The 24,039-nt window shown below is 50.6% G+C and overlaps 1 protein-coding gene and 1 pseudogene across 2 annotated transcripts; both read right to left on the reverse strand.

Annotated features, from left to right (window-relative positions):
* MALL (mal, T cell differentiation protein like) lies at positions 1 to 23,650 on the reverse strand. 2 transcript variants are annotated; one of them, XM_036436096.2, is made up of 4 exons: positions 23,314 to 23,619; positions 4,262 to 4,429; positions 3,026 to 3,148; positions 1 to 1,033 (listed from the first exon to the last, which is right to left on the reverse strand). In XM_036436096.2, the coding sequence occupies exons 1-4, from the start codon at positions 23,419 to 23,421 to the stop codon at positions 971 to 973; spliced, it is 462 nt and encodes a 153-aa protein (XP_036291989.1). In that variant the 5' UTR covers positions 23,422 to 23,619; the 3' UTR covers positions 1 to 970. The 2 variants fall into 2 exon arrangements, with proteins under 2 accessions (XP_036291989.1, XP_036291990.1); XM_036436097.2 differs by lacking the exon at positions 3,026 to 3,148 and having other exon boundaries at positions 23,314 to 23,650.
* On the reverse strand, positions 7,795 to 10,449 carry LOC118717731 (annotated as a pseudogene).
* Positions 23,651 to 24,039: the final 389 nt, after the last annotated feature.

Consider the following 24,039-nt stretch of genomic DNA (forward strand, 5'->3'; position numbering starts at 1 on the left):
TTTCTCAGGGAAGACGTTTACTCTGAAACCAAGTGCCTCTCCTTGTGTTTCTGTATGCACAACGCCAGCCCTCTCACTGAGAATGGTCCAAAAGTCGAACGCCATGTGTCCAGCCATGGGAGCCCCGCACTGTGGGAGGCAGCGCAGTGGCCCAGGCTGCTCTTCGCTAGCACCACAGCGGGGCCTGGAGGGGAGTGGGCACCCACGAAAGAGCACGTCCCTGGACGGGGGCCCTTTCCGGCCTCCTTACCCGTCCCGCAGTGTGAGAGGCGCCCAGAGGAGAATCCTTGTGCGTAACATCCTGCTTCCTTCCCTGAAGGTCTTCTGGGGGGCAAGGTGGCTTCTGGTCCTTGTCGGGCGGGGTCCTGCAGCCCATCCCCACACCCAGCTCTTACTACATAACAATTTTGTAGAATAATTCACTTCTTTTCCTGCAAATCTAGCCTCTAAATTGGGTCCCAAGGCTGGCAAGGAAAGGGAGGGGGGGTCTAATGGGGTGGCAGTGCTGCTGGTCTTTGCTGCCGAGAAGCACAGGGCGGGAGAGGACCTGCATCTAAGCAGAGGTGTGATGTGGAGGCGTTGATAGCACCATGTAGGCTTTAAGAAACTAAGACTGCACATTCCCATACACCTGCCTGGGGACCCTAATTGCTGAGACAGGGGTCCCCAGGCAGATGTGACGCTAGTGGATCGGGATTCTCAACGCTGAGGACTTTGGAAATGAGTTTTCTGGAGCCAGTTACTTTCCAGACAAAGGCAATGCAGCCTCTCACAGTCATCATGATGGATTACCAAGTCCAGGAGGCTATGCGGAGTGGGATTTCATCCCTCTGTCCAAAAAAACGGTCTGTTAGTCCCGCTGACATTTTGTTGGTCTGTGTGTCATCCAGATGGCGAATGCTGAAGCGACCTTCGGGAGCCAGTGGTCCACGCTTTAGGAGAGCATTTCGCGCCGGGGGGACCCCTGCCCTCAGTGGTAATAGATGCTGAAGGCGTGGAGCACGTAGAGCAGGGTGGTGATGAAGGCGAAGAACTGGAAGGGGGTGAGAGTGACTGTTAGACAGTGCAGCTGCTGCCCATCCCTCCAAGGGGCCCGGAGGCCCTGAGGCCCAGCTGGCCACATGCCCTGACCCTGCTGTGCCCGCTGTCCGCCGGAGGACAGCAACCACTGGCCGGCTGCTTCGTGCCCCTGGAACTGTCCACCGCAGGTATCCTGAGGCCACACTCCCTGCGCCCCGCTCTAGCCTCATTTGCAGACTTATGCGTCCCTTCCTGCCATAAAGCAGCTCATCGCCCTCCCTGCCCTGGGCCCTTTCTCTCCTGCTGTCTTCCAGTCACAGTGTCTCCCTCTCCCATCCTCTGTCACCATTTGTGCTCTGATGACTCTCAGTTTCCCTCGCCAGCCCAGACGCCCTCCCAAGAGCCTGCGGGTCACTCCTCATGGCAGTTTCAGAGCCCCTTCAACTCTCCATAGTTCAGATGGACGAGCTGTGAGCGCCAGGACATCCTCCTGCCCAGCTCCACAAGCCAAAAAACTGTGGCCACTCTGACTCCTCCTCCCCTTCCCAACCAAGTCCCAAGTCATCTGTCTGCACTGCCCCCCAGCCCACTTCTCCCTTGTCTCACATTATCACCCCTCACCAGGGCTTCTCTCTGCCTCACTTGTCCTTCTCTGCCCAATCTGCTCTCCGCTGTGCTCTAGAGGGAAGCCTCACCTTTGTCACCAGCATGAGACGAAAACCGTGTGATGACTCCCCACTTCTCAGGGTAGAGTCCTTGCTCTTAGCACACTTTCCAGGCCTGGCTGACTGCTCCAGCCTTTGCCCTGCTGTCCATTCACACCCTGTTCTCATTCATTCATTAATTCATTCAACAAATATACTTTGGGCACCTGTTATACTTCAAAAACAACAGTGGCTATACCAGTGAACATTCAAAAACTCCCATCCTCATGTGATGGGGGGGTCCTTGCCAAGGCCTGGAGGCAGAGATGTGTTGTGTTCAGAGGCAGCCAGGAGGCCTGTGTGGCGTAGCAGCTGAGAGCTGGTGGCAGTGTGCACGGCCAGGCTGTGAAGGGCCGGGGCCGAAGGTGGGGTGGGTGGCAGTTGAAGGAGGGGAAAAGGTTCAATGAGAAGGAAAAAGACAGGCTGGAAAGACAGCTGAATACCTGTGGCCACCCTAGTGGGTCATGGTGCTTGTCTGGCACCCCATTCTTTTTCTGGGCAGCCCCCCTTGCTGCACCCCTTGGCCACCTGATCTCTGTGGGAGCCCCCAGGGACATGGAGTCCACCTTGTGGCCACAGTGATGCCATGGTGACAGCGTGACAGACCCAGCTGAGCGCCGGAGTCCTGCCCTGGAAGTTTCCCAGGTGAGGTGATAAAGGCGAAGTCTGTCAGAAGAGGAATCTGTTAGCTGTGAGCTTACTGCCACGTGAGGGCGCCATTCCCACACAGGAGGAAGGAGGCACAGTGCAGAGACCAGGAGGGGAGGCACAGGGGCCTGAAGTCTGGTCCCTGGGGCCTAAGGTCTGAGGTCCCGCTTGTCCCACAGTCTGGCTGGACTACCTTGATTTGGGTCCCATCACTGACATAAAAGGGCGCCTGGACAGTGCAGCCGTGCTGAGGGCCCTGGGCTCCAACTCCATAGTAATGAGAGCCCTGAAGGACCTGCAATAGGAGATGGCTGCTCCAATTGTGCTTTGGGGAAAAAAAATATTTGGATGGCAGTGAAGGGAATGTAAGAGGGCTGAGGTGGAAAAACAGAAGGCAAGAGGTGACACCTGAACTTGGGCCCAGAGCACTGCGAGCTTGGGCACACATGCGTGCGTACACACACACACACACACACACACACACACACACACCGTGCGTACACACACACACACACACACACACACACACACATTCCTTCTCCTGTCCCCAGTGCTCCATCAGCCCGAGGGCTCAGGTGGGCTGTCCTGCCGGAGGCAGAGCCAAAGAGCCAAGCCCGGGGACCCCTCCCCATGGTGTCAGGCCCAGCACCCACCGTGGCCGCAGTGTTTGTCATGTAGTTGCCCAGGTCCTTGTCCTCAGAGACGATGGTGGCGTGGGCCTGCAGGACAGCCGCGCTCATGTACAGGATGCCAGTGGTCCCGTGGTACAGGCTGTCCTGGAAGGGAAGAGGGAGGCCACATCACCCGGGCACTTAGCCAGGGAGCGCTTTCCTCTCACAACACAGCTGGGAGGCGTGAGAGAGAGGCAGGCCTGCTCCCTGACTCCTGCTTTGTTTTGGGGGGTTTGTTTGCAGTGTTTCTAATGAAATATCGATGTAGTGAGCAATAGTGGATTAATAAACAGCAGTAATAATATAAATACTAATTGAGAGCTTATTCTGTGCCAAGTTCTAGGCCATGCTCTTTTCTCATTTATCTCATTTAATCTGGTCAGTGATGAGGTAAGTTATCAAGATGATGTGGAAACATGAAACAATGATGTAATATTAAATGAAAGTTTTGACATCCAACATTATTAGTTCAGTGTGATTAACATATATACAAATATTACACAAAATTTGTGGGGAATCAGAAGAATGAAACCAGTGATTGTGACAAGACCTCAAGATTGGGGTGACTATTTCCTGCTGGCATTTCCTTGGATATTGCTCTGCTGATTTTTCCCAAATGAGATTTAGAGGGAAATGTGTCAGGATGTGCTTGACACAGGAGTACAGTCAACCCTTGACCAACACGATGCTGGTCCATTTAAATGTGGATTTTTTTCAATAAATACTGTAAATGTATCTTCTCTTCCTTATGATTTTCTTAATAACATTTTCTTTTTTCTAGCTTTCTTTATTGTAAGAATACAGTATATAATACATTAGCATATGACATATGTATTAATCAACTTCTTGTGTTATTGGTAAGGCCTTTAGTCAACAATAGGCTTTTAGTAACGACATTTGGGGGGAGTCAGAAGTTATAAGTAGATTTTTAGGAAGTAGGTCCCTAACCCCATGCTGTTCAAGGATCAACTGCATACAGAATGTGTACGCTCCTCACAAGGAAGGCACAGCAGGGAATGCAATGAGACTGACTCTGGCAGGACAGCGCTCTCATTCCAGTTTCAGAGCAAACACATTCACGTAAAGTCTTGGTCATAAGGGCCCAGCCCAGGAAAGATCTCTGGATCTCCCTCCGCACCCAGAAGGCCCTCTATCCCCACAACATCCAGGACACCAGTCTGGGGGCGTCTGAGGGCCTAGTCCCGCACTGGTTCTTACCAGGACTCTCCAGGACTCATATCTCTTGTAAAATCCAATCAAGTAAGACAACAGGAACATGAGGGAGATGAGGAATGAGGTCAGCGAGACATACAGCACCCATCCTTGCAGCAGGGGGTTTGCCACGTGGGTGGCAGACACCAGGACCCAGACCCAGAACCCAAACACCTGTAAGAGAAAAACCAGGGAAGGAGAGGTCATTTGTGTGTATGGGGTCATCTTCCTTTGTGGGGTCTCTCTGCTCCTCTGCCTCTGGTTAAAACTCTTCAGGTGAATTTAGGTGGGAATTGAGGAAATGGGGAGGAAGGCTGGCGCCCTCACAGTGAATTTTATTAGAAAATCCAAGGGGTTAACACAGAGGCTGCCCACAGAAGGACTTGGCCAAATTTGGCCCGTGGGTGTATCTACTTGGTCCAAACAGTGTTGGCATATACAGTTTTTTAAGTGTGTCTGAGTAAGTGGCCAAAATTTAAAATAAGACATTTCACATGAGAAATCCAAATTTCAGACATTTCTTGAGAAATCTCTAGTTCTGGCTACAGTGAACACATTTCCCAGGCAAGAGTAGGCTGAAATGAGTTATGACTATCTTTTTAAAAATAACCCAGAGTCCTCAGTGGACCACATCCCTCTCCCCTGTAACTCCGTGCCATTGTGTAGCACATGCTGTTGCTCACTTTCACTGTGGAATAGTTTTCCCCTTCTCCTGGCTCCTTTCACCCACTGACAGTGCATGCTTGGCCCTGTGGGAACTTGGCTTGGTGCACTCCCCCCGCCCCACCTGTCAAGTTAGAGTATCTGATGCCCTGCTAGGCAATACGGTTCCAGTTTAATCACCTCTCAACTGTGTCTAGTCATTTATTATCTCCCTTGGTGGAGAAACCAAACCTTTTTCCTGACTTCTCTGGGCTCTGTTTTTGTTTGCTTTGGGGCTGGGCTTGCACTGGTTGGTAAGCCCAGGAGAGGAACTATTGTATATGTCTACCAGATGCATATCCAGTTAGAGGCCTGGAGGAGAGGATAGACATAAGTTCCAAGTAGCTTTTTAAAAATTGATTAGAGAAAAAGAGAGAAAGATTGATTTGGTGTTCCACTTATTTATGCCTCTTATAGGTGCTCTCACCAGGGATCAAACCTTCATTCTTTTTTTTTATTTAATTGAGTTTTTACAGAGAGGAAGGGAAAAGGATAGAGAGCTAGAAACATTGATAAAAAAGAATCATCCATCAGCTGCTTCTTGCACACCCCCTACTGGGGATATGCCCACAACCAAGGTACATGCCCTTGACCAGAATCGAACCCGGGACCTTTCAGTCCACAGGCCGACACTCTATCCACTGAGCCAAACCGGTTTTGGCAAACCTTCGTTCTTGATGTATTGGACAATGCTCTATTCAACTGAGCTACCTGTTCAAGGTGTCCAAGTTTTTTTATTGTTGGTTTGTATCTGACTCTCTGAGTAAATCTTCTTCATGGGGCCTCCTTAGGGTATTCTTATGAGCCTCCTCATTCTCCTTCTCTTCACTCATTAAATCTGTGCTTAGAAGGACCTTATAGGCTGGATCCCAGGAACCCACTGCCAGCCCATTTCTCTCTGTGGCCTTCAATCCCACATGTCCATACACTTGCCTATGAATGTCTCTGCTCTCTTCAGGGACCAAACCTGCATTTGTATGGTACTGAAAGTGAGTTTGTCATGAAATTTTTCACCCAGATATCTCACTTGCCTCACCCCAATCCTGATCCTATTTCTCAAAATCCTCAAATCCAATGGGTATAAAATCTGACTCATTGCTACTCCTCAATTACTTCAGCCCCTCCCAAGCACCTCCTAAGAATGACTTTCCTGAGGAAGAAAGGGCTATGGGGCTGAGAATGGTTGTATAGAGGTCTCCAAAGATAATGATAATGTTCCATTGCTCACACTGCACAGTGAGCACAAAGAAATTTATTTTTTACAAAGTAATAAAATAGTTTTGAAAAAGAAAAACATGTTGGATTATGGCCACTGGAAATTTTGGGTTATTGGTGGTGGAGGGAGCCAAGGATGTCTCCTGGGTTTGTAGTTTGGAGAAATCATACTATAGAATTTTAAACTTTCCATAGGGTCCCTGTAATCAAGAGTTGACAGTACAGGTGACTCACATTTCTGCCCATTTCAGGAGATAGCTCACCCCTTTCCTATTTCCATTGCCTTTCCACCTAAAATTTAGAATCAGCATGTTAATATCTGAATATCTATTTGCTGAGATTTTGATTGTGTTAAATCTAGAGATTCATTTGAAGAGAATGACATCTTTTCTATGTTGAATCTTTCAATCCATGAACATGGCACATCTTTCCAATAGTAAAATGCTCTTTGAATTTTTTTTTAATCAATGTTTTGTAGATTGTGGTGTTATAGATGCTGTGCACATTTTCTTATAATTATGCCTTAATATTTGATTTTGGGAGAGCTACTGTAAATTTTATTGCTTAAAAAAATTCCCAATTGTTCATTGCTAGTGGCTAGAAATAGGATTGATTTTGTGTGTTGGTAGTGTATCCTGTAACTTGCTGAACTCACTTATTAGTTCAAGGAGGGTTTCTGAATTCTCCTTTTTTGGTGATGGTTTGATATATTCCTTAGAATTTTCTATGTATCTCACTAGGTTTTACTTTTTATGATTACTGAGATTGAACTTATTTTCATATATTTACTTTTCTGTAAATTTTTTATTTTTTCCAAATTTCTTATAACTTTGTCTTTTCTTATTGATTCACAGGAATTCTTTCTAGTAGTGTGTATCTCACTGACTATTATAAATATCACAAATTTATCTTGCCAGCACATCTCACACGTTATCATATCTTTTGATGAATTCAGTTTTTAATTTTAATGTATTGAATATGTTATTTTTTTCCTATTATACACTGTGCAATTTGGGTCAAGTTTAAGAACTCCTTCACCACCTATTCTCACATTTCAGATAGTCCTTTAGGAATATTTTCTTTCTCTCTAAGATACAACTATTAGTTCTTCCTTCCTTCTTCCCTTTTATCTTTCCTTCCTCTCTTTCTAGTTGTTGTATAAATTCTAATTAGGAGACTTTACATTTAGAATTATAGTACTCAGAGTGATAATTTTCAGAAAACTATAACAACTTCTTTGCCAGTTAAGGGGTACAGAGGGTACCTGAATACACCTGAATGTATTCTTTTTTCTTTTTATTCCTCATATGTGTGTTTTTTTTATTGATTTTTTAGAGAAATGAAGGGAGAGAGAAGCATTGATGTGAGAGAGAAATATCAATTGGTTGTCTCCCATATGCACCTGACTGGAGATTAAACCTGCAACTTAGGTATGTGATCAGGAATTGAACCTGCAGCCTTTCAGTGCACCAGATGACGGATGCTTCAGTCAACTAATCTGGCCAGGGCCCTGAATGCATTCTTAATTAACTGGCTACTACCATTCTAATTTTCCTAGTTGCAGCTCTGTTACAAGTTACTGACCACAAGTTCATGTTCCAGATTTCTTTGCCAACACAGTCTTAGAGTGGATTGGGAAAGAGGCAGTTAATCGAAGAAGCAGGCCATTCCTTGGTAAAACTTTGTGGTTTTCTTTCTCACTACATCCTTTTATTGATAATTTCCATTTTTATCCTGTGTTCATCCTCAGCCATCTCACACTCTAACTCTATCTGCTGGATTTCGGTCACATGCACCTCATTCATTTATATTGGCTGCACTTGTAATATGGACATTGGTTAATGGTGCTCTTCACCATGCATCTTTTTATTTTGATTGATTAATTGATTAGAGAGAGAGAGAGAGAGAGAGAGAGAGAGAGAGAGAGATTTGTTGTTAGACTTACTTATGCATTCATTGGTTAATTCTTGTACGTATCCTGAACAGGGATCAAACCCTCAACCTTTGTGTATTCTTGACATATGGGGACAACCCCATCAGGGCCCTCATGCTCTTTTTAAAAGCATCTTTCTAAGAAGTTTCGCTCCTGTTGTTTTTATTGGCCGTTAGTCTGACAGCTGAACATGAGGGTTCAGGTTGAGAGGTCCCCTCACATACTGGAAAATGTATGAACTTTCTCATTGCACAATTCCCTATTTTAGACAGAAAATCTTGGGCTGTAGCATCTCTCTGGTATTTGGGCTCTTCTTCCGGAGGCTCTGCAGGAAGCAAGCTGCCCAGGCAGCGTGTTGGCGAGCCTCTCCTTCCCAGGGCCTCGGGACTCAGAAGCGGGCCGATGCTCCATTTCATTTTCTCTCTCCTTTCATGGGCCATACATTTTTGGTTAGAGTCTTGATGCTCTCCCAGCACTTGTTCAGCTGCTTGAACCCCCTCTGTGGCATGATGGCTGAGAGTTGTATTCCTGAGTAAGCACCTGCTAGATACGTTGCTTGAGCGCAATACTCTGCGCACTGCTTTTCTTACGTTCCAGCACACACCTGGAGTCAGGGCTGCCTGGTCCTGAGGAAGATGGGTGGAGGGATGTGTGAAGGGCCCTGAGTTTGATCCTTGCCTGTTAACTCAGTGACAGGCGCTGCCGATGCTGCAGGGAGGTGCAGGGCTCCACTTTAAGGCACCTGGCAAATGTCCTGCCCCCACACCATGGGAAGTGCATATGAATGTCTCACATGCCGACACCCAAACAGCGCTGCCTCTTTGTGGGGATGACAGGATTTAGTGACTACACTGGAGCCTGCAATATTTTAGACTCACGTTAGATCTGAGGGCAGAGAATGGTTTGTGGCATTCACTGTTGAACTCCGTGTGCCCAGCACAGGTTCTGGAACAAAGTAGGTGGGAGGGGGTCAGAGAACATTGTGTGCTGAATGAATCGTGTAGTGCCACCACCACTTCACATTCACCAGGCTTTACAGTTTGTGACATGCATCCACTCAGACGGCCTCACTAGGTCTGTATGCCCTTAGAAACTTTCTAAGACCCGAGAGCTGCCACTTGATATCTTCCGCCACTTACTGCCAGCTCACCTGTGCCAGGCTGAGGCGGGATAGGGTGCCTCAGCCCCACCATGCCTGTCAGTACCTGTCTCCTCCTGCCGGCAGAAGTGCCCTGACCCAACACTGCCACGCACACATCTCTTACAGGTCTGCCCTTAATTCTCAGCACAGTCTGTGAGGTGGAGGGTGCTGGGGGGGACTGAGGCCTGAGGTCACACAGGACTCAAGGCAGGACACTGCTGGCGCTGCACACGATCAGATTTCACACCTGGCCTCTGAGCATTTGGGCATCTACTCGGATTGCCTGGGAATTTTCAGAAAGGGCTTCAGGGTTGCACAATTAATGAGTTGCTCAGGAATGCTATTTACTTTGATTTCCACACCCTCCACCTTCTGAGCAGTAGAAGGGACCCAGGCCAAGGACAAGCCCCAGGGAGTGAAGCCCAGGGAAGTGGTGTCTCGTTTCCGTGTCAAACAGGCTGCGTTGGTTCTCTACCGGTAAGGTAATGTCAAGTGTTTGTCTTCCCAGCTTTTTAAAAATCTCATATTTAGTTTTCCAGATTTTCTTGGCAGCCTCAAACGCTCTCTCATTTTAATCCTCATTTTGTATTTCCCAAGAGCAGGAGACACACTTAGATGTTTGGGGCTGGGGCACCTGTGGGAGAATGCTGCATTATCACTGGGTGTGGTGATCACGTATATTTAGGTGGAGTCTGTTCCCTGTGAACATACACAGAATGCTCATCCATGCCTTTTCCAAAGGCTGAGCTGACACTTGATGGAATCTCTTCAGGGAGGATGGAGCTTAAAATAAGTCTGGTCCCTTGTTTCCCTCTGTCTAGAGCCTAAAGCAGATCCCTCGCATTTAGGTCGCTGGTGGAAGAGCCCTCACACATATCAGCACTGGCCTAACAGCCCCTACTCGGAGTCTGGGGACAAACAGCTGACTGCAGATCTGCGCTGAGTCTTGCTTCCCTTTCTAAAGTCCTGGGATCATCGGGGACTTTGAGAAAGCCCCCAGATCTGAGTCCTGCCCAGAGACCCTGATTGAATGGGTGAGAGAGGGTGCCCCAATGATGCAGCCAGGACGAGGGCCCCAGGACCCCAGCTCTTGACTCCCACTCATAGTCACTCCAGAGCAGGCCGGCATTGTTCCTCCTGGGTTCCAATCCCAGTGCTGACTGTTGTGCAGGCTACTTAACTCACCTGTGCCTCCATGTCCATGTCCATCTAATGGGGGTGGTGGGGAGCGCACAGACCCTTCTCATGTGGTTCTCGTGCAAGTGGTGAGTGCTGGGTGAGCATGGTTGGCCCTGCTAGCCGTAGTCATTTGGAATGGCAGAGAAGATGGGAGGGGTGTTCCCTGAGAAAGACTCAGGCAGGGAATGTGCGAGGTTGGTCTTCCTGGTGGATGGGAAGCTCACACTGGAGGAGCTTGGAGACCAATCAGTGGGATGAGTAAGACACACCCTTCCACAGACTTGATGAAAGCTTTGGTTGCCTAGGAAAATGTAACTATGCATATGCACAATTTTTGTCTACAAATATGGGGACTCCCAGATTCTGCAGCCCACATAGAGCCCAGGTTGAGGTCCACTGCCATCTCCAGGTTAATTAATGGTGCCAGCATCTGCTTTACCATTGTGACAATATCAGTGCACATACTGTTCCACCCAGTAATTTCACTTTTGGAAAGTTGCCCTGCAAATAATATACATGAGCAAAATGACAAATGCACAGGATTGTTTGCTGCAGCTTGCTAGTTACACGAAAGATAGGATCTTCCTCAGTGCCCACCCAGTGAGGACCAGTGAGGTCTGCACAGTGGAACACTCAGCAGCCTTCCAAAGAATGAAAGACTCTTTTTATGTGAAAATGAAACAAAGTTGAAGAATTGTAGAATGCACAGCCCCCGGTGTGCTTTGGTTTGTGTAGGCCCTGCAGGCGTCCTCAAACTTTTTAAAGTGGGGGCCAGATCACGGTCCCTCAGAGAGCTGGAGGGCCGGACTATATGAACTACTAATTCCTACTGTAACACCTCGGCTGCGCTCACTGCCCAAAAAACCTGGCGGGCCGGATCAGACTCCTCTGCAGGCCGCATGTGGCCCGCGGGCCGTATTTGGAGACGCCTGGTGCAGGGAAAGAAAGCTATGTGTGTGGGCTTGTGAGCACACACTTCTGAAAGGAGATCCAGTCCATCAATCAGTGGGCTGGCCTTCGAGAGGGACTGCTTGACTCAGTGATGGGGTTTTAACTAACCCCAAACAACCAACATGTATGTTTAAGAGAGAAGTGCCATGGAAGGGCCGTGGAAGGGTACTCAGTTGGCAGGCACATCATTCCAATGCACCAAAGTTGCAGGTTCAATCCTTGGTCAGGGCACGTACAAGAATCAACCAGGGAACGCATAAATAAGTGGAACAATAAATCTCTCTCTCTCTCTCTCTCTCTCTCTCTCTCTCTCTCTCTCTCTCTCCCCTTCTCCTTCCCTCCCTCCCTCCTTTCTTTCCTCCTTTACCTTCTCTCTCTCTCAAATCAATCAATAAATATTTACAAAGAAAGAAGAAAGACACTGTGCTGGACGACAGAGAACTATGAAAGACTTTTGAACAGTAAAGAAAAGAGGACTGCCTTTGCTTTGGGAGGATCTGCCCACCTGGAGAGAGCAGCTGGGGGCTGAGAGATCTCTGAGGGGCTGGGGCAGGTGAGGGTCTGGAGTAGGTGAGGGGCTGAGGCAGGTGAGGGACTGGGGCAGGTGAGGGGCAGGGGCAGAGGAGGGGCTGGGGCAGGTGAGGGTCTGGAGTAGGTGAAGGGCTGAGGCAGGTGAGGGGCTGGGGCAGGTGAGGAGCTGGGGCAGGTGAGGGGCTGGGGCAGGTGAGGGGCTGAGGCAGGTGAGGGGCTGGGGCAGGTGAGGGGCTGGGGCAGGTGAGGGGCTGAGGCAGGTGAGGGGCTGGGGCAGGTGAGGGGCTGGGGCAGGTGAGGGGCTGGGGCAAGGGCTGAGCTGCTGCAGCAGAGTGAACTTCATGTACCACCTGTTTCTGAAGACAGATGCTGCCCGAGCCATGACCCCGTGTGAAGCACAAAGGAGGAGCCCCAGAGATGTGTAATCTCAGCTCTGCAGAGCCCAGTCTCCTGGCCAAGGCTGGGGTGTGGGCTCGGGTGGGGCGGCCGGGAGCTGAGAAGCAGGGAGGCGCCCCACAGGCGATACCCAGTGGCAGGTCTATCTGCATAGCTGACCGCATTTCGCACCTCAGGTCTCACCCACCACCACTGCATTCCTTTTTTGACAGCTTGTCTTCATTTTTATGACATGACAGTTTGGCCTCTTCTTTCCCTCCTCATCTTTGGGTGGACACAGGCTGCACCACCACCATGAAGCCTCCCGCTGGGAGGAAAAGGCCCAGAGCAAGCCCAGGGAGCCAGGCGCCCGGGCTGTCCTGCCTGCTGCAGGCCTCCCTGTGGCAGCTCCAGCCCATCCCGCGGGTGCTGCTCACAGCCCACAGGCAGCTCCTCCGGTGTCTGGGGACTGGCAGCCTCGGGACTCTTTCTGGGCATCATCACCCCCTAAACCGGTCCTGAGAGGCCAGCTGACTTCCTCCTGTTGCCCACCGGGACGGGGCAGGCCTGGACCTGAACGCAGGCTCCCAAACAACTAGCATTTATATGGAAGTTCTATGCTCCATAATTCAACCCAGAACACCTCCGAACACTCACTCACTCATCCTGACTCATGGAGTGAGACTTTCTCTCTGTGGCTTTAAAGCTCAGAGGAAATTGCGCCCTAAAGCCCTCGTCCCCAGTGGGGCCCCGTGTCATCCGTTCCACTCCGGGAACAACAGTGCCGGCCGGAGCTCCGTCCAGGCTGCTCCTGGCAGACCAGGTCATATAAGGAGACCTTGGTGCCCACAAGAGCCCTCAGGACCAGGCTGGCTGCCCGCCAGAGAAATCAGGGCCCACCCTGGGGTGAACTCCAGCCGGGAGGGGCAGGATGTCTGCGCAGGAGGGGAGGTGAGTCAGCCAGGCCTCCTCGGCCTTCCTCCTGCCCTCCCTGCCACTGCTTCCTCCCCAGGACCACACCCACCCATTCAGACCTGGTCTCCACAACCCAGCTTCTGACTGACTAAACAGCCTGCCTCACAGGGTAATAGAAGGTGGAATAATAAAAACATTCCTGTCCTGCCAAAGTCGAAAGGACTTTTCCTTCTTGTCCCTGAAAAAACAACAACACCCAAAGTAAGTATTGGGGGGGGGGGGGGATTTTTTTTTACTTTTTAATTTTTTTTTAATATATTTTGTTGATTTTCCAGAGAGGAAGGAAGAGGGATAGAGAGCTATAAATGTCGATGAGAGAGAAACATCAACCAGCTGCCTCCTGCACACCCCCCACAATGGATGTGCCCGCAACCAAGGTACTTGCCCTTGACTGGAATCAAACCTGGGACCTTTCAGTCCACAGGTTGACGCTCTATCCACTGAGCCACACCGGTTTCAGCTACTTTTTAATTTTTTTACTTATGCACCTTAGCAAGTTAGAAAGAACTGAAACCTGCCGAAACCAGTTTGGCTCAATGGATAGAACGTCTGCTTGGGGACTGAAAGGTCCCAGGGTTCAATTCCAGTCAAGGGCATGTACCTTGGTTGCGGGCATATCCCCAGTAGGAGGTATGCAAGAGGCAGCTGATCGATGACTCTCTCTCATCAATGTTTCTAACTCTCTATCTCTCTCCCTTTCTCTCTGTACAAAATCAATAAAATATATATTTTTTTAAATGTGGGGGAAAAAGTTACTTTAAAAGAGAGTTTAAAAAAAAAAAGAAAAAGAAAAGAAAGTACTGAAACCACCCAAAGAAGCCCACAAGTGCATCCATCCCCACCCTGGCCTCTCCTCTTTGGCGCCCATGTTTATTACATGTGTGTCCCTTCACATGTTTCAGGAAGTCACCGGATGAGTCTTAGCGTTGGGTTCAGGCAGGTCCCCCCACTTCCTCCTTCCCCCAGGAAACCACAGACACTTTGTGACCAGCGACTGTGTCCTGTCCTTCGTCAGGCACCGAGGGCCCAGAACATCACATTCACTCCAGTCCCCAGGAACGGCCCACTCAGCACCTCCCTCCCCTGCTTGTCTATGAGCAGACCCTCCAGGGCAGGACCCAGACCAAGGCCACCTCCTCCAGGAAGCCCCCTTAACTACCAAGTGCCCAGCCGCCCTCAGTGACGTCCCTCAGGGCATTCTCTCTTTGTGGCCTCCTCCCCAGACCCTGAGCTCCTGAATGAAGGACCCTGCCCTGTGGCCTTTGTGTCCTCAATGCAGGGCACAGAGCCTGGCACACAGCAGGTGCTTCGTATGAGCTGCTGAGCAACTGGAGAAAAGCGGTAGGAGGGGGTTGCTAGCCTCTACTCACTCGCTAGCTGCTCACTCTCATCTTCTTGGGCCTGATTCCCATGCAGGTGGCACCACCTGACACCTCTGGGCCTGCCACCGAGGCCCAACCACAGAGGGGCATTTCCCCCAGGAGGATGGGCACCCTTTGGTTTTGTCCCTATGCATCTCCTGTGCCCCCACCTCCCAGGCCCCCTGGAAGCAGCTTTCCTGGGAGAACAGACAGGATTTCCTAAGGGGCTTTCCCATCTCCCACCTCCTCTCCACCCCAGCGGCACCATGTGGCCTGGCACACAGGAAGAACTACATAAAAATGTGCCGTCAGAGATGGTGACGCTCAAATAAACACCCCTCTCCCCCACCAGCATCACTGGGCTGAGAGAGGGTCCGATGGGCGGGTGGGGGCTGCGAACAGGGCAGAGGCAGAAGCACAAAGCTCTGAGACTCCAGTTGGGGCGAAGGGCTGAGATGGGTGGACTTCTCTGAAATAGGTGGGAAGATTCTGAGCCCCACGCCCACGGTCCCTGGCCCCTGGGTGGGGAGCCTACTGAGGCCCTGCCCTTCTGGGTGCAGCTGAAGCAGGAGGGCGGGAGCTGGGCTCCAGCTGCCCTGTAATGCGGGTACAGTGTTTGTTGCTACAGGTCAGGCCTGTGTGGGCCGCTGGCAGCAGTCCGCCTGGCCGGATGGGGCAGACCAGGAGGAGGAGGCTGAAGGGCAAGGCTGGCCGGCAGGTAGGGAGGATGCAGGAGAGGACAGGTTTGAGATAAGAGGGATAAAGGCCAGGGAACCTGGCTCAGGGTCCTCCACCCCTTCCTCCTGGGCCGCTTCCTTCTGCTTCTCAATCTGGATGACACTCTAGAAAGCTCTCCTGCCTCCCGGGGTCCCGCTGTGCCCCGTGCCGCGGGGGGGAAGCTCCTGGAAGGGTATTGGCAGCCGGTGGGGCACTTCTTATAGGGGGTGAGGCTCCTTATCCCGGGCCCCACGTCCAGCGGGTCAGAATGTGCGGGGCCCCTCCCTCTGCTCCTGAAGGGAATCCGCTGGCTGACCTGCAGCAGGCAGCTAGTCTGCCCTGATGGAAGCGACTAGTTCAGGGGACATTGCTCATGGCTTGGCCAGTCAGGGGAAGGAGAGGACTCTAAGTCCAGACCAGCGGGGTGGGTGTGGATGGTTGCCTGCTAGTTCCCTGGGTCTCTCAGCTCAAGGCCATCCTTCTGTGTCATGGGCCGGAATTCTGCAACCACAGTTCCTGGCTCCCAGGCCCTGTCACTGTCCCGCGAGCGGCAACGGCAGTGCAGTGGCTCCAACCCCAGGGTCCCTGCACTCCTCCTCTAGGGCGACCCTGTCCCACAGTTCCCCCTTTTCAAAGGCAGGAAATGGAGGACAGTTAGTGAGCCGGGGGCTAATAAAGGGTGGGCAGGAGGGGAGTCATTGTGATTGTAAAGGGGGCAAGGAGGCACCCGTGTGGTGATGGAGATATCTTGTGTCTGACAGGGGGGCGGGGGGCATAAAGGCCACTGTAAGAAGAAGGAAACTTCAGACCACAGAGCAAAGCAGGCACCTCCGAAGGAATAACAGGATTTATTACAGGATCTTTTGCTTGCAGGGGGGTAGGGTCGGAGCAGACAGAGGACCCAGCACTGGCACAGATGGTTCTTCGCTGTCAGACCTGTTACAGTGCTTCTTATACTGCAACTCAGGTCTAATGGCTGACAAGACAAAGGGACAGGGAATGCAGTAGTGCCAGGGGTCAGTTTGATATCTATCTTAATTGTCACACCATTCAACCATTGCTAACAAAAATGGTTATGGCTGCATCTTCAGGAGCACAGATAATGATCAACTAGGAGGCTTTGATGTGCAGTAGGAAATCAGGGACCCAGGGCAAGTCAGTTTTGTTCATGTCTATTCCATACAGGTAAGGGAAAGTCAGGTAAGGTAAGGTAAGGTAAGGTAAGGTAAGGTAAGGCTAGGCATAACCCCTGGCTTGCAGGAGGGATGCGGGAACATGTGGAGAGCAGCCCAGATGGGATGGAGGGTGCTCAGCCACAACTGCCCATGGCTCCGGGATCTCATCAGGATGGGCTTACTCCAGGGCCTGGCATTCCTGAAGGGCTTGGCTTGAGGAGTGAGACATTTCCTGGTTCAGACTAGGACTGCCTGGGACTAGCGGGCAACACATAGAAAGTCAGGCTGTGGGAAAGAGGAGGTGGCTCCATGTGAATCTCATGCATTCACTGAGCAGATATTTAGTGAGACCAACTCTGTGCCAAGCAAGGGAATGTAAAGGTAAGAAGGCAGATATGACCCTTGCTGCTTCGTTCTGTGGTCTGAAGGGAACTTCCTGCTCGGGTGACCTCACCCTTGGATATTACCCCTCATCACCACCATCTATTCCTGTTTTCCCAAAGAGCAAAGTCTGGGGCGAGAGCAGCCCTGGCATCTTGATAAATGCTTGTGGATTCGCATTTTGAATCTGCTCACAAGCCACCAGCTCTCTAGGAAGAGGTCCGATGACCAGCAGCAATGAAACAGTAAAGCTGACACTTCTCTGCTGCCCGGGAAAACCCTTGCGGAAACCACGGAGCTGTCTCATGAGGTCCTGACTGTTCTGCCTCATTGTTGAGGCTCAGAGTGGTTCAGTGACCTGCCCGGGGTCTCACAGCAATTAAGTAGCAGAACCTTCTGACAAGCCTTTTTTTTAAATCCTCACTTGAAGACGAGGGAGGAGAGAGGGACAGAGAGAGAGACAGAAAGAGAGAAAGGAGAGAGAGGTGGCACTTCTCCACTGCTGAACAGGCCAGGCCAGCAGCTCAGAGGCAACATGAACACCAGGGAGTCATCTCGCCTTCTAACTTGCTGACTCTCTAGAGATCTTCTTAGCCACTTCTTTTTAATTAGTCAAAAATTTAATTTGTAAGTTAAGTAGTGAAAAGGTCAAAGGTTACAAGACTTCCCTGGACTCTTATTCATAAAATACTCCCTCAGTCCTGTCATCTGAGTCACCTCAGCTCCTAAAGGAGCAAAGAGCAGATGTGTCAACCTTGCAGGAAATCAGGCAATCATAGGGTCACCCCACCCCACCCGGCACTGTCTGCTCTGAAGAGAGGGGGATGGGGGGGAATGGCACCTCACTCACTGAACGAAAGAGACTATATTTTGAAATTAATATGGTTTTCAAATGAGAAATCTGAATTCCACTATAAATCAAATAACATACAAATGTGAATGTTAAAATATCAAAAGCCTTTTTCTGTTGCTGGTGGGAATGTAAAATAGTACAGCACCTCTGGAGAAGGGTTTGTCAGTTTCTTAATAAAAACCAAGCATGCACTTAATACACAATCAGCAGTCACAGTCAGCGTTATCCCAGAGAAAGGATGATGACAGCCACACAAAGCCCGTCCCGAACATCCACAGCAGCTTTACTCAGAGGAGCTAGCAGTGGTCAGCAGCCGAGCATTTCCCAATGGGTCGCAGGTCCGCTCCAGGGACCTCTGTGAAGCAGTGAGAAGGAAGGAGCTGTGGATACACAGTAACCTGGGTGGCCCTCAAGAAACTGGCTGAGGGGAGGGAGCCAGTTTCAAAAAGCCACATGCTGTGTGATTCCATTTATTTATCTTACTTTCTCAAAAAACAAAATTATCAAGTCAGAATTAGTAGCTCCCAGGGTTCAAGAGGTGGGTGGGGGATAGGGTTGGATGCGGTGGAGGAGACCATAAAAGAGAACTGGGACGGAGGTCTTTGTGAGACGAAACAGTTCTGTATCTTGATTGTGGTGGCGGCTACAGAAATCTACACATGTGAGAAAATGACCCAGAGGTACAGGCTCCCCGCTCTCTGAAAGTGGAGGTTCCTATGAAGCCGAAATGGCATAAAGCTAAGAAGCAATTACCATTAATTTACTTAGGAAACGTTTTGCTAGTTCACACCCCCAAAATAACCTACCAATCATACTAAACATGCTTAATTAGGTCCAGTTTCACGCCAACCAGAACACCTTTAAGAGCTCTCTTATTTTTGTTCACTTAGGACCCATCTTGCTAACAGACACAAAATCAATGGCGATAAAGCCCAGGTGCTCCCAGACTCAGCTCAGAGCTCTGGGCCGGTGCTGAGATGCTGCGATGCTGAGGGTGGTTCCTGGGCAGAAGTTGGTCGGCGGGGCCACTCTGCTGCTGGGGTGCCACTGCCTCTACTGGCTGCTGCAAGCGAGCACCAGGCCCTAGTTTTGCCTTTTTCATAGAAGCAAAAATCCTCTTCAGCTTTCTCTCCATTAGTGAAAACAGATACTGAAGTAGATCTTTTGTCCGGTGAAAATACAGGCACATAAACCTATGCAGGCACACCTTACCACCCCGGGTTCCTGGTTTGAAATTGTCACCAGCCTGATGACAGATGTAACGAAGGTGGGAGCCCTTCCTGAACTAACTTTGCAGCTGCCTGCGGATCTATCATTACTGTAAAATCAAAAGTTTAAAATGTGAATTTTAATGTTAAAGACTCTAAAATAAGGCCACTTAGACAAAGACCTTGTGAGAGCAGGCTGCAGGGAGCAGAGCAGCTAGAGGCACTAAGGCCCCCCTGGACCCTCTGCCATCCTAGTCTGTCATCGTCTGGAAATACAAGAGCTGCCGCTGTCTAGGCAGCAGGGGGCACAGGGTGGAGGAGCGGAGTCAGGGCCTCAGCGTGCCCCTTGTTTATAATTCTGCTATCCTCACTCCCCTGGGAATGCCCTGGACACCAGCCCTGCTCTCCAGTCTTCACAGTGGGCAGTTAGGAGACAGTGGCTGGAGGGACATGTGCCTGCAGATGCCACCCATGTCTGCACTGGGCCACCCATGTCTGCATCTGAAGCAAGGTCACTAATTTCGCTTCCTCTACCTGCTTTTGCTGGCCTGGGCTCCCAGTTTTAGACTCTTTTCTCTAGACTCATATCCTTAGAAAAACATACCGTCTGTGATGCCTTGGGCCCTACGACAGAGAATCTACTGGGACCCCCAGCCTGGTGCTCTGTGGTCAGCCCCGTGGGCAGCCGTGGACAGCACGGCCAGCAGAGCAGGGTCAGAGAGGGGCTTCTGCTGCTGACTCTGCACCTCCCTCTCCAGCCCAGCAAGCCTTCTGCTCCACGGGGTCAAGAATCGGCCACTCACCTCAATGTTCTCCCCTCCTCTCCTAGTAACCTCCTCCCTCCTCAGATGTGAGGCACACATGATTCTACATTGCATGTTAAGAAGGTTTCTTTAAGGAGAAAGCCAGCACAAAGCAGCATAAACAGAATAACCCAACTAGATAAGTCCATGTGTACAGTGGTCCTCTCTTACCTGCCGGGGCCACAGCCCAAGACCCTCAGTGAATGCCTGAGACCTCAGACAGGACAGCACCAAACCACACACACACACACACACACACACACACACACACACACACGATAAAGTTTAATTTGTAACTAGGTGCAGCAATAGATTACCAACAATAACTAGTAATAAAACAGAACAATTATAACAATGTACTGTAATAAACTTGGTTTCTTTCTCTCTCAGCAACTAGCATGAAATTCTTTTTCCTTCTTCACAACCTCACAGATGAAAGACTCATTCTTATCGTAGACTTAGCAACCTCAGCATGATTTTTTTTTCTTTCGTTATTAAATTTAGAACTTTGAACTTTTCACTTTAAGGAAGCACTTTATGGCTTCTCTTTGGCATATCCGAATTGCCAGCGTCATTACCCTTGTGGTTTGGGGCCATTCTTATGTAAAACAAGGGTGACCGGAACACTCTGTGATACTGTAACCACTGATCTTATAACCACGGTGGCCACAACAGGCGGGAGGTGTATATGGTGCAGAGACACTGGACAAAGGGATGATTCGCATCCTGGGCTGACAGTGGACAGCGAGAAATTTCATTACACTACTGCAGATTGGCACACAATTTAAAACTTACAAATTGTTCATTACTGGAATTTTCTATTTAATATTTTCAGGTCACGGTTGATCATGGGTAACTTAAACCACAGAAAGCAAAACTATGGGTAAAGGAGGACTATGTATATGAATATGTGTATGTGTATGAGTTATATTTCTTTCAGTGTTTTCTAAGTTTTCTAAAGTGAATAAGGATTACTGTGAAGGAAAAATAAAGTGGTAATGAGGAAACATTAGACAGGCCAAATGGAGGGATATTGTACAAAACAACTGATCCATAGTCTTCAAAGTGTTAACACAAAGACTGAGAAATTACTCCAGATTAAATAAGAAAAGGAGACAGGACAACTAAATGCAATGTGGAATCCTAGACTAGATCCCGGGCCAGAAAAATGCCATCAGGGGAAAATCAGCACAATTTCAATAGGTTTATAGGGCAGTTGCTACATAGTTACAATGTGAACTTACTAATTTTTTTATAATATATTTTATTGATTTTTGTATAGAGAGGAAGGGAGAGAGAGAGAGAGAGAGTTAGAAACATCAATGAGAGAGAGTCATCAATCAGCTGCCTCTTGCATACCCCCAATGGGGATATGCCCGCAACCAAGGTACATGCCCTTGACCGGAATCGAACCCGGGGTCCTTCAGTCCCCAAGCCGACGCTCTATCCATTGAGCCAAACCGGTCCTGGCTGAACTTACTAATTTTTTAAAAATATGTTTTATTGATTTCAAAGAGGAAGGGAGAGGGAGAGACATAGAATCATCAATGAGAGAATCATTGATCAGCTGCCTCTTCCACACCCCCTACTGGGGATGAAGCCCGAAACCAGTGCATGTGGCCTTGACCAGAATCAAACATGAGACCCTCCACTCCACAGGCTGATGTTCTCTGCACTGAGCCAAACCAGATAGGGCCGTTTACTTACTAATTTTGATAGTTGTACTACATGAGTTGGGCCTCAGGAGAGGCTGAGAAAAGAGTATATGGGAATCTCTACTATTAACAGCAGTTTTGCTATAAATCTGAAATTTCAAAAGAAATATAAATGAATAACATTGAACCACCGACAATATCTTGCCACTTAAGATATTGATGACCTAAGCCCAGCAGAACCCCGAACTTCACTCCTCCAGAAATTCCACTTGCAGGAGTTGGCATCCTGGGAGTGGGTACAAGAGATGTCCCCATCCACCCATCCCAATATGTTTATTGATTTTAGAAAGAGAAGAAAGGGGAGGGGAGAGGAAAGAGAGAGAGACTGGCTCCTCTCCTCCCCACCCTCGGGCCTGCACATGCCCTACCAGGAACCAGGAATCAAAACTGGAAACCCTTTTTGGCTTATGGGAGGGCACTCCAACCAACTGAGCCACCCAGTTGGGGCTCACGTGGGTGCTTTCTTGATTCTAGAAGCCCTTTCCCTCCAGTCTCCTGCCTGTTGGTCTCTCCTGGTCTCTAAGCCTTTCCTTCTTCATCTCCCCCCCACACACACACACCAAAAATCTAGACTGTTGTTTGGGGTGCAAAAATTCACCGCCCACAGGCCTGGACTCCTGGACTTGACCAGGTCAGATGGCCTCTCCCTGTCTGGCCACCTCCTTGAGCACAGCGTGACTGCTGGAGAAGTGCTCACAGTGTCCCTCCCGCAGTCAGGGGCTGGGAAGGCAGTGTCACCTGTGGCCTGCCTGGTGGACACAAACCATGTGATTGAGTCAACCACAGTCCTGGCAATTCATGCCGTTGTTCTGAGGTGAGGACACACCCGGGTCCCGGCACAGAGAACTTGCAAGAGCACTAAGATGCCACCAGCCTGGCAGGATGCCCATGCTGTGTCCTCTGGGAGGGTGGGTGTGGCGAGGGGAGGGGGGCAGAAACCTGCCTGTTGGGTGAGGTTTCAGCTGGAACCACCCAAATGCTGGGCCTGCCCTGCCTCGGTTCCTTTCTGGGTGCCCTTTAACCAGTTTGCCAAAAGGCCACTCAGTTGGGCCAGCTTTCCAAGCCGAGGACAAGAGTGAGAGGGCTGGCCAGGTCCAGTTGGAAGCTGGAATCTCTTTCTGGCTTTCCCTGCCTGCCTGGCAGGGCGGCCTGGCTCAGAGCTGCTGAGGAAGCACCCCCACAGGCAGGCATTTCAGGAGTGGGAGAACCAGCTCCTTCGTCCTGGTTTGTTCACCAGACTGAGTGCCCCCATCAGCAGAAGCGCATGATGACAGCGGCTCGGAGGGGACCAGCTCAGCGGACACTGTGCAGGACACGCCAGGGTCTGGCAGCAATTGGACCCAGTTCAGCCATGGGCACCCCAGAGTCACCATTGGGGTGACGGGTTCTCATGGGTTGCCAGGGTGGCTCACCCCTAGATTAAGGCCAGGATTATCATAAGCCGCCTCTTCTGGGGAGTCCACCCAAGTCCGGGTTCACTGGCAGCTGACTTGACAAGAAGGCACCAGCAGACCTCTCAGGAGGCGAGGCCGAGTCCCCGTTTGGAACTTTAGAAAGGTGGCTCGGGAAAAGAACCCATAAAAAATAAAAGTCCGTTTACAAAACTCTCCTGAAGATCCACAAGATTCTAGCAGCGCCTCCTCCCCCCAACACCCCCCCCCCGCGGGGAAGGAGGGCACCCCCAGCGCTGCGGGCCCCGGGGGAGCGCAGGAGCCATGGAGAGTGTCCTGGAGCCAGCGGAGCGATCGGGAGAAACAGCTCCTGGGGTCCCCCTTCGTACCCCCAAAAGGTGAGGGCCCCAGCCCCCGCGGGTCCTGGCCGTCCCTCCGCGGGCCGTACTCACCAGCTCGGGCAGGAAGAAGGCGAAGGGAGTGGTGAGGAACAGCGCGAGCCCCGAGGGCACGTCAGGGGGCGCGTGGCTGGTGGGGGGCGGTGGGCCCGGGGCGGCCATGCTCACTCGCTGCTTAGCTCCGGGCTCCCTGTCTGGCTCCTGGCTCCAGGCTCCTAAGCCGCTGTCCGGGCGCAGCCCGTCCAATGTCAATCCCTGCCCGACACACCCATCGGACGTCGCCTGGGAGGGACAAAAACGTTCCCGCCGAGCAGGTCCTTCCACTCGCTGCAGCCAGAAACCTCAGTGAAAGTCGGCTTGTGCATCGACGGGCCTCGCCTCCCTAGTCTCTTCCTTCCTTGGAATTTTTGAATCCGGGAGCATATTACTCCAGAAATGCCAGTCACAGCCACACACACACAGCCCAGCCGACCCCCGACCCCCACCTCTGTGCCGAGTACAGGCTAAGGCTGTTTACCTGTCAAAGACCGTGTATTTAGGACTTGCTGTGAGCCAAGGATCTACAGAGCACTCCATTCTCCCCACAGCCCTGCCCCAGGCTGCTTAGCTCCCTTTCCCGTGTGGAGACCAAGAATCTGCTAGGTCAGGTCAGACACTGACATGCTGGGTCTCACATCTACGACCCTGTTCCCTCCTCCCTCTCCTTCTCCCCGCCCCCAGGCCACCCTCAACCTCAAACCAGACAGAGGAAGAGAAGCAGCCCTCACTTCCAGCTCCCTC

The sequence above is a fragment of the Pipistrellus kuhlii genome, unplaced genomic scaffold (genome assembly GCF_014108245.1).
Source record: "Pipistrellus kuhlii isolate mPipKuh1 unplaced genomic scaffold, mPipKuh1.p scaffold_m20_p_13, whole genome shotgun sequence".
NCBI lineage: Eukaryota > Metazoa > Chordata > Mammalia > Chiroptera > Vespertilionidae > Pipistrellus > Pipistrellus kuhlii.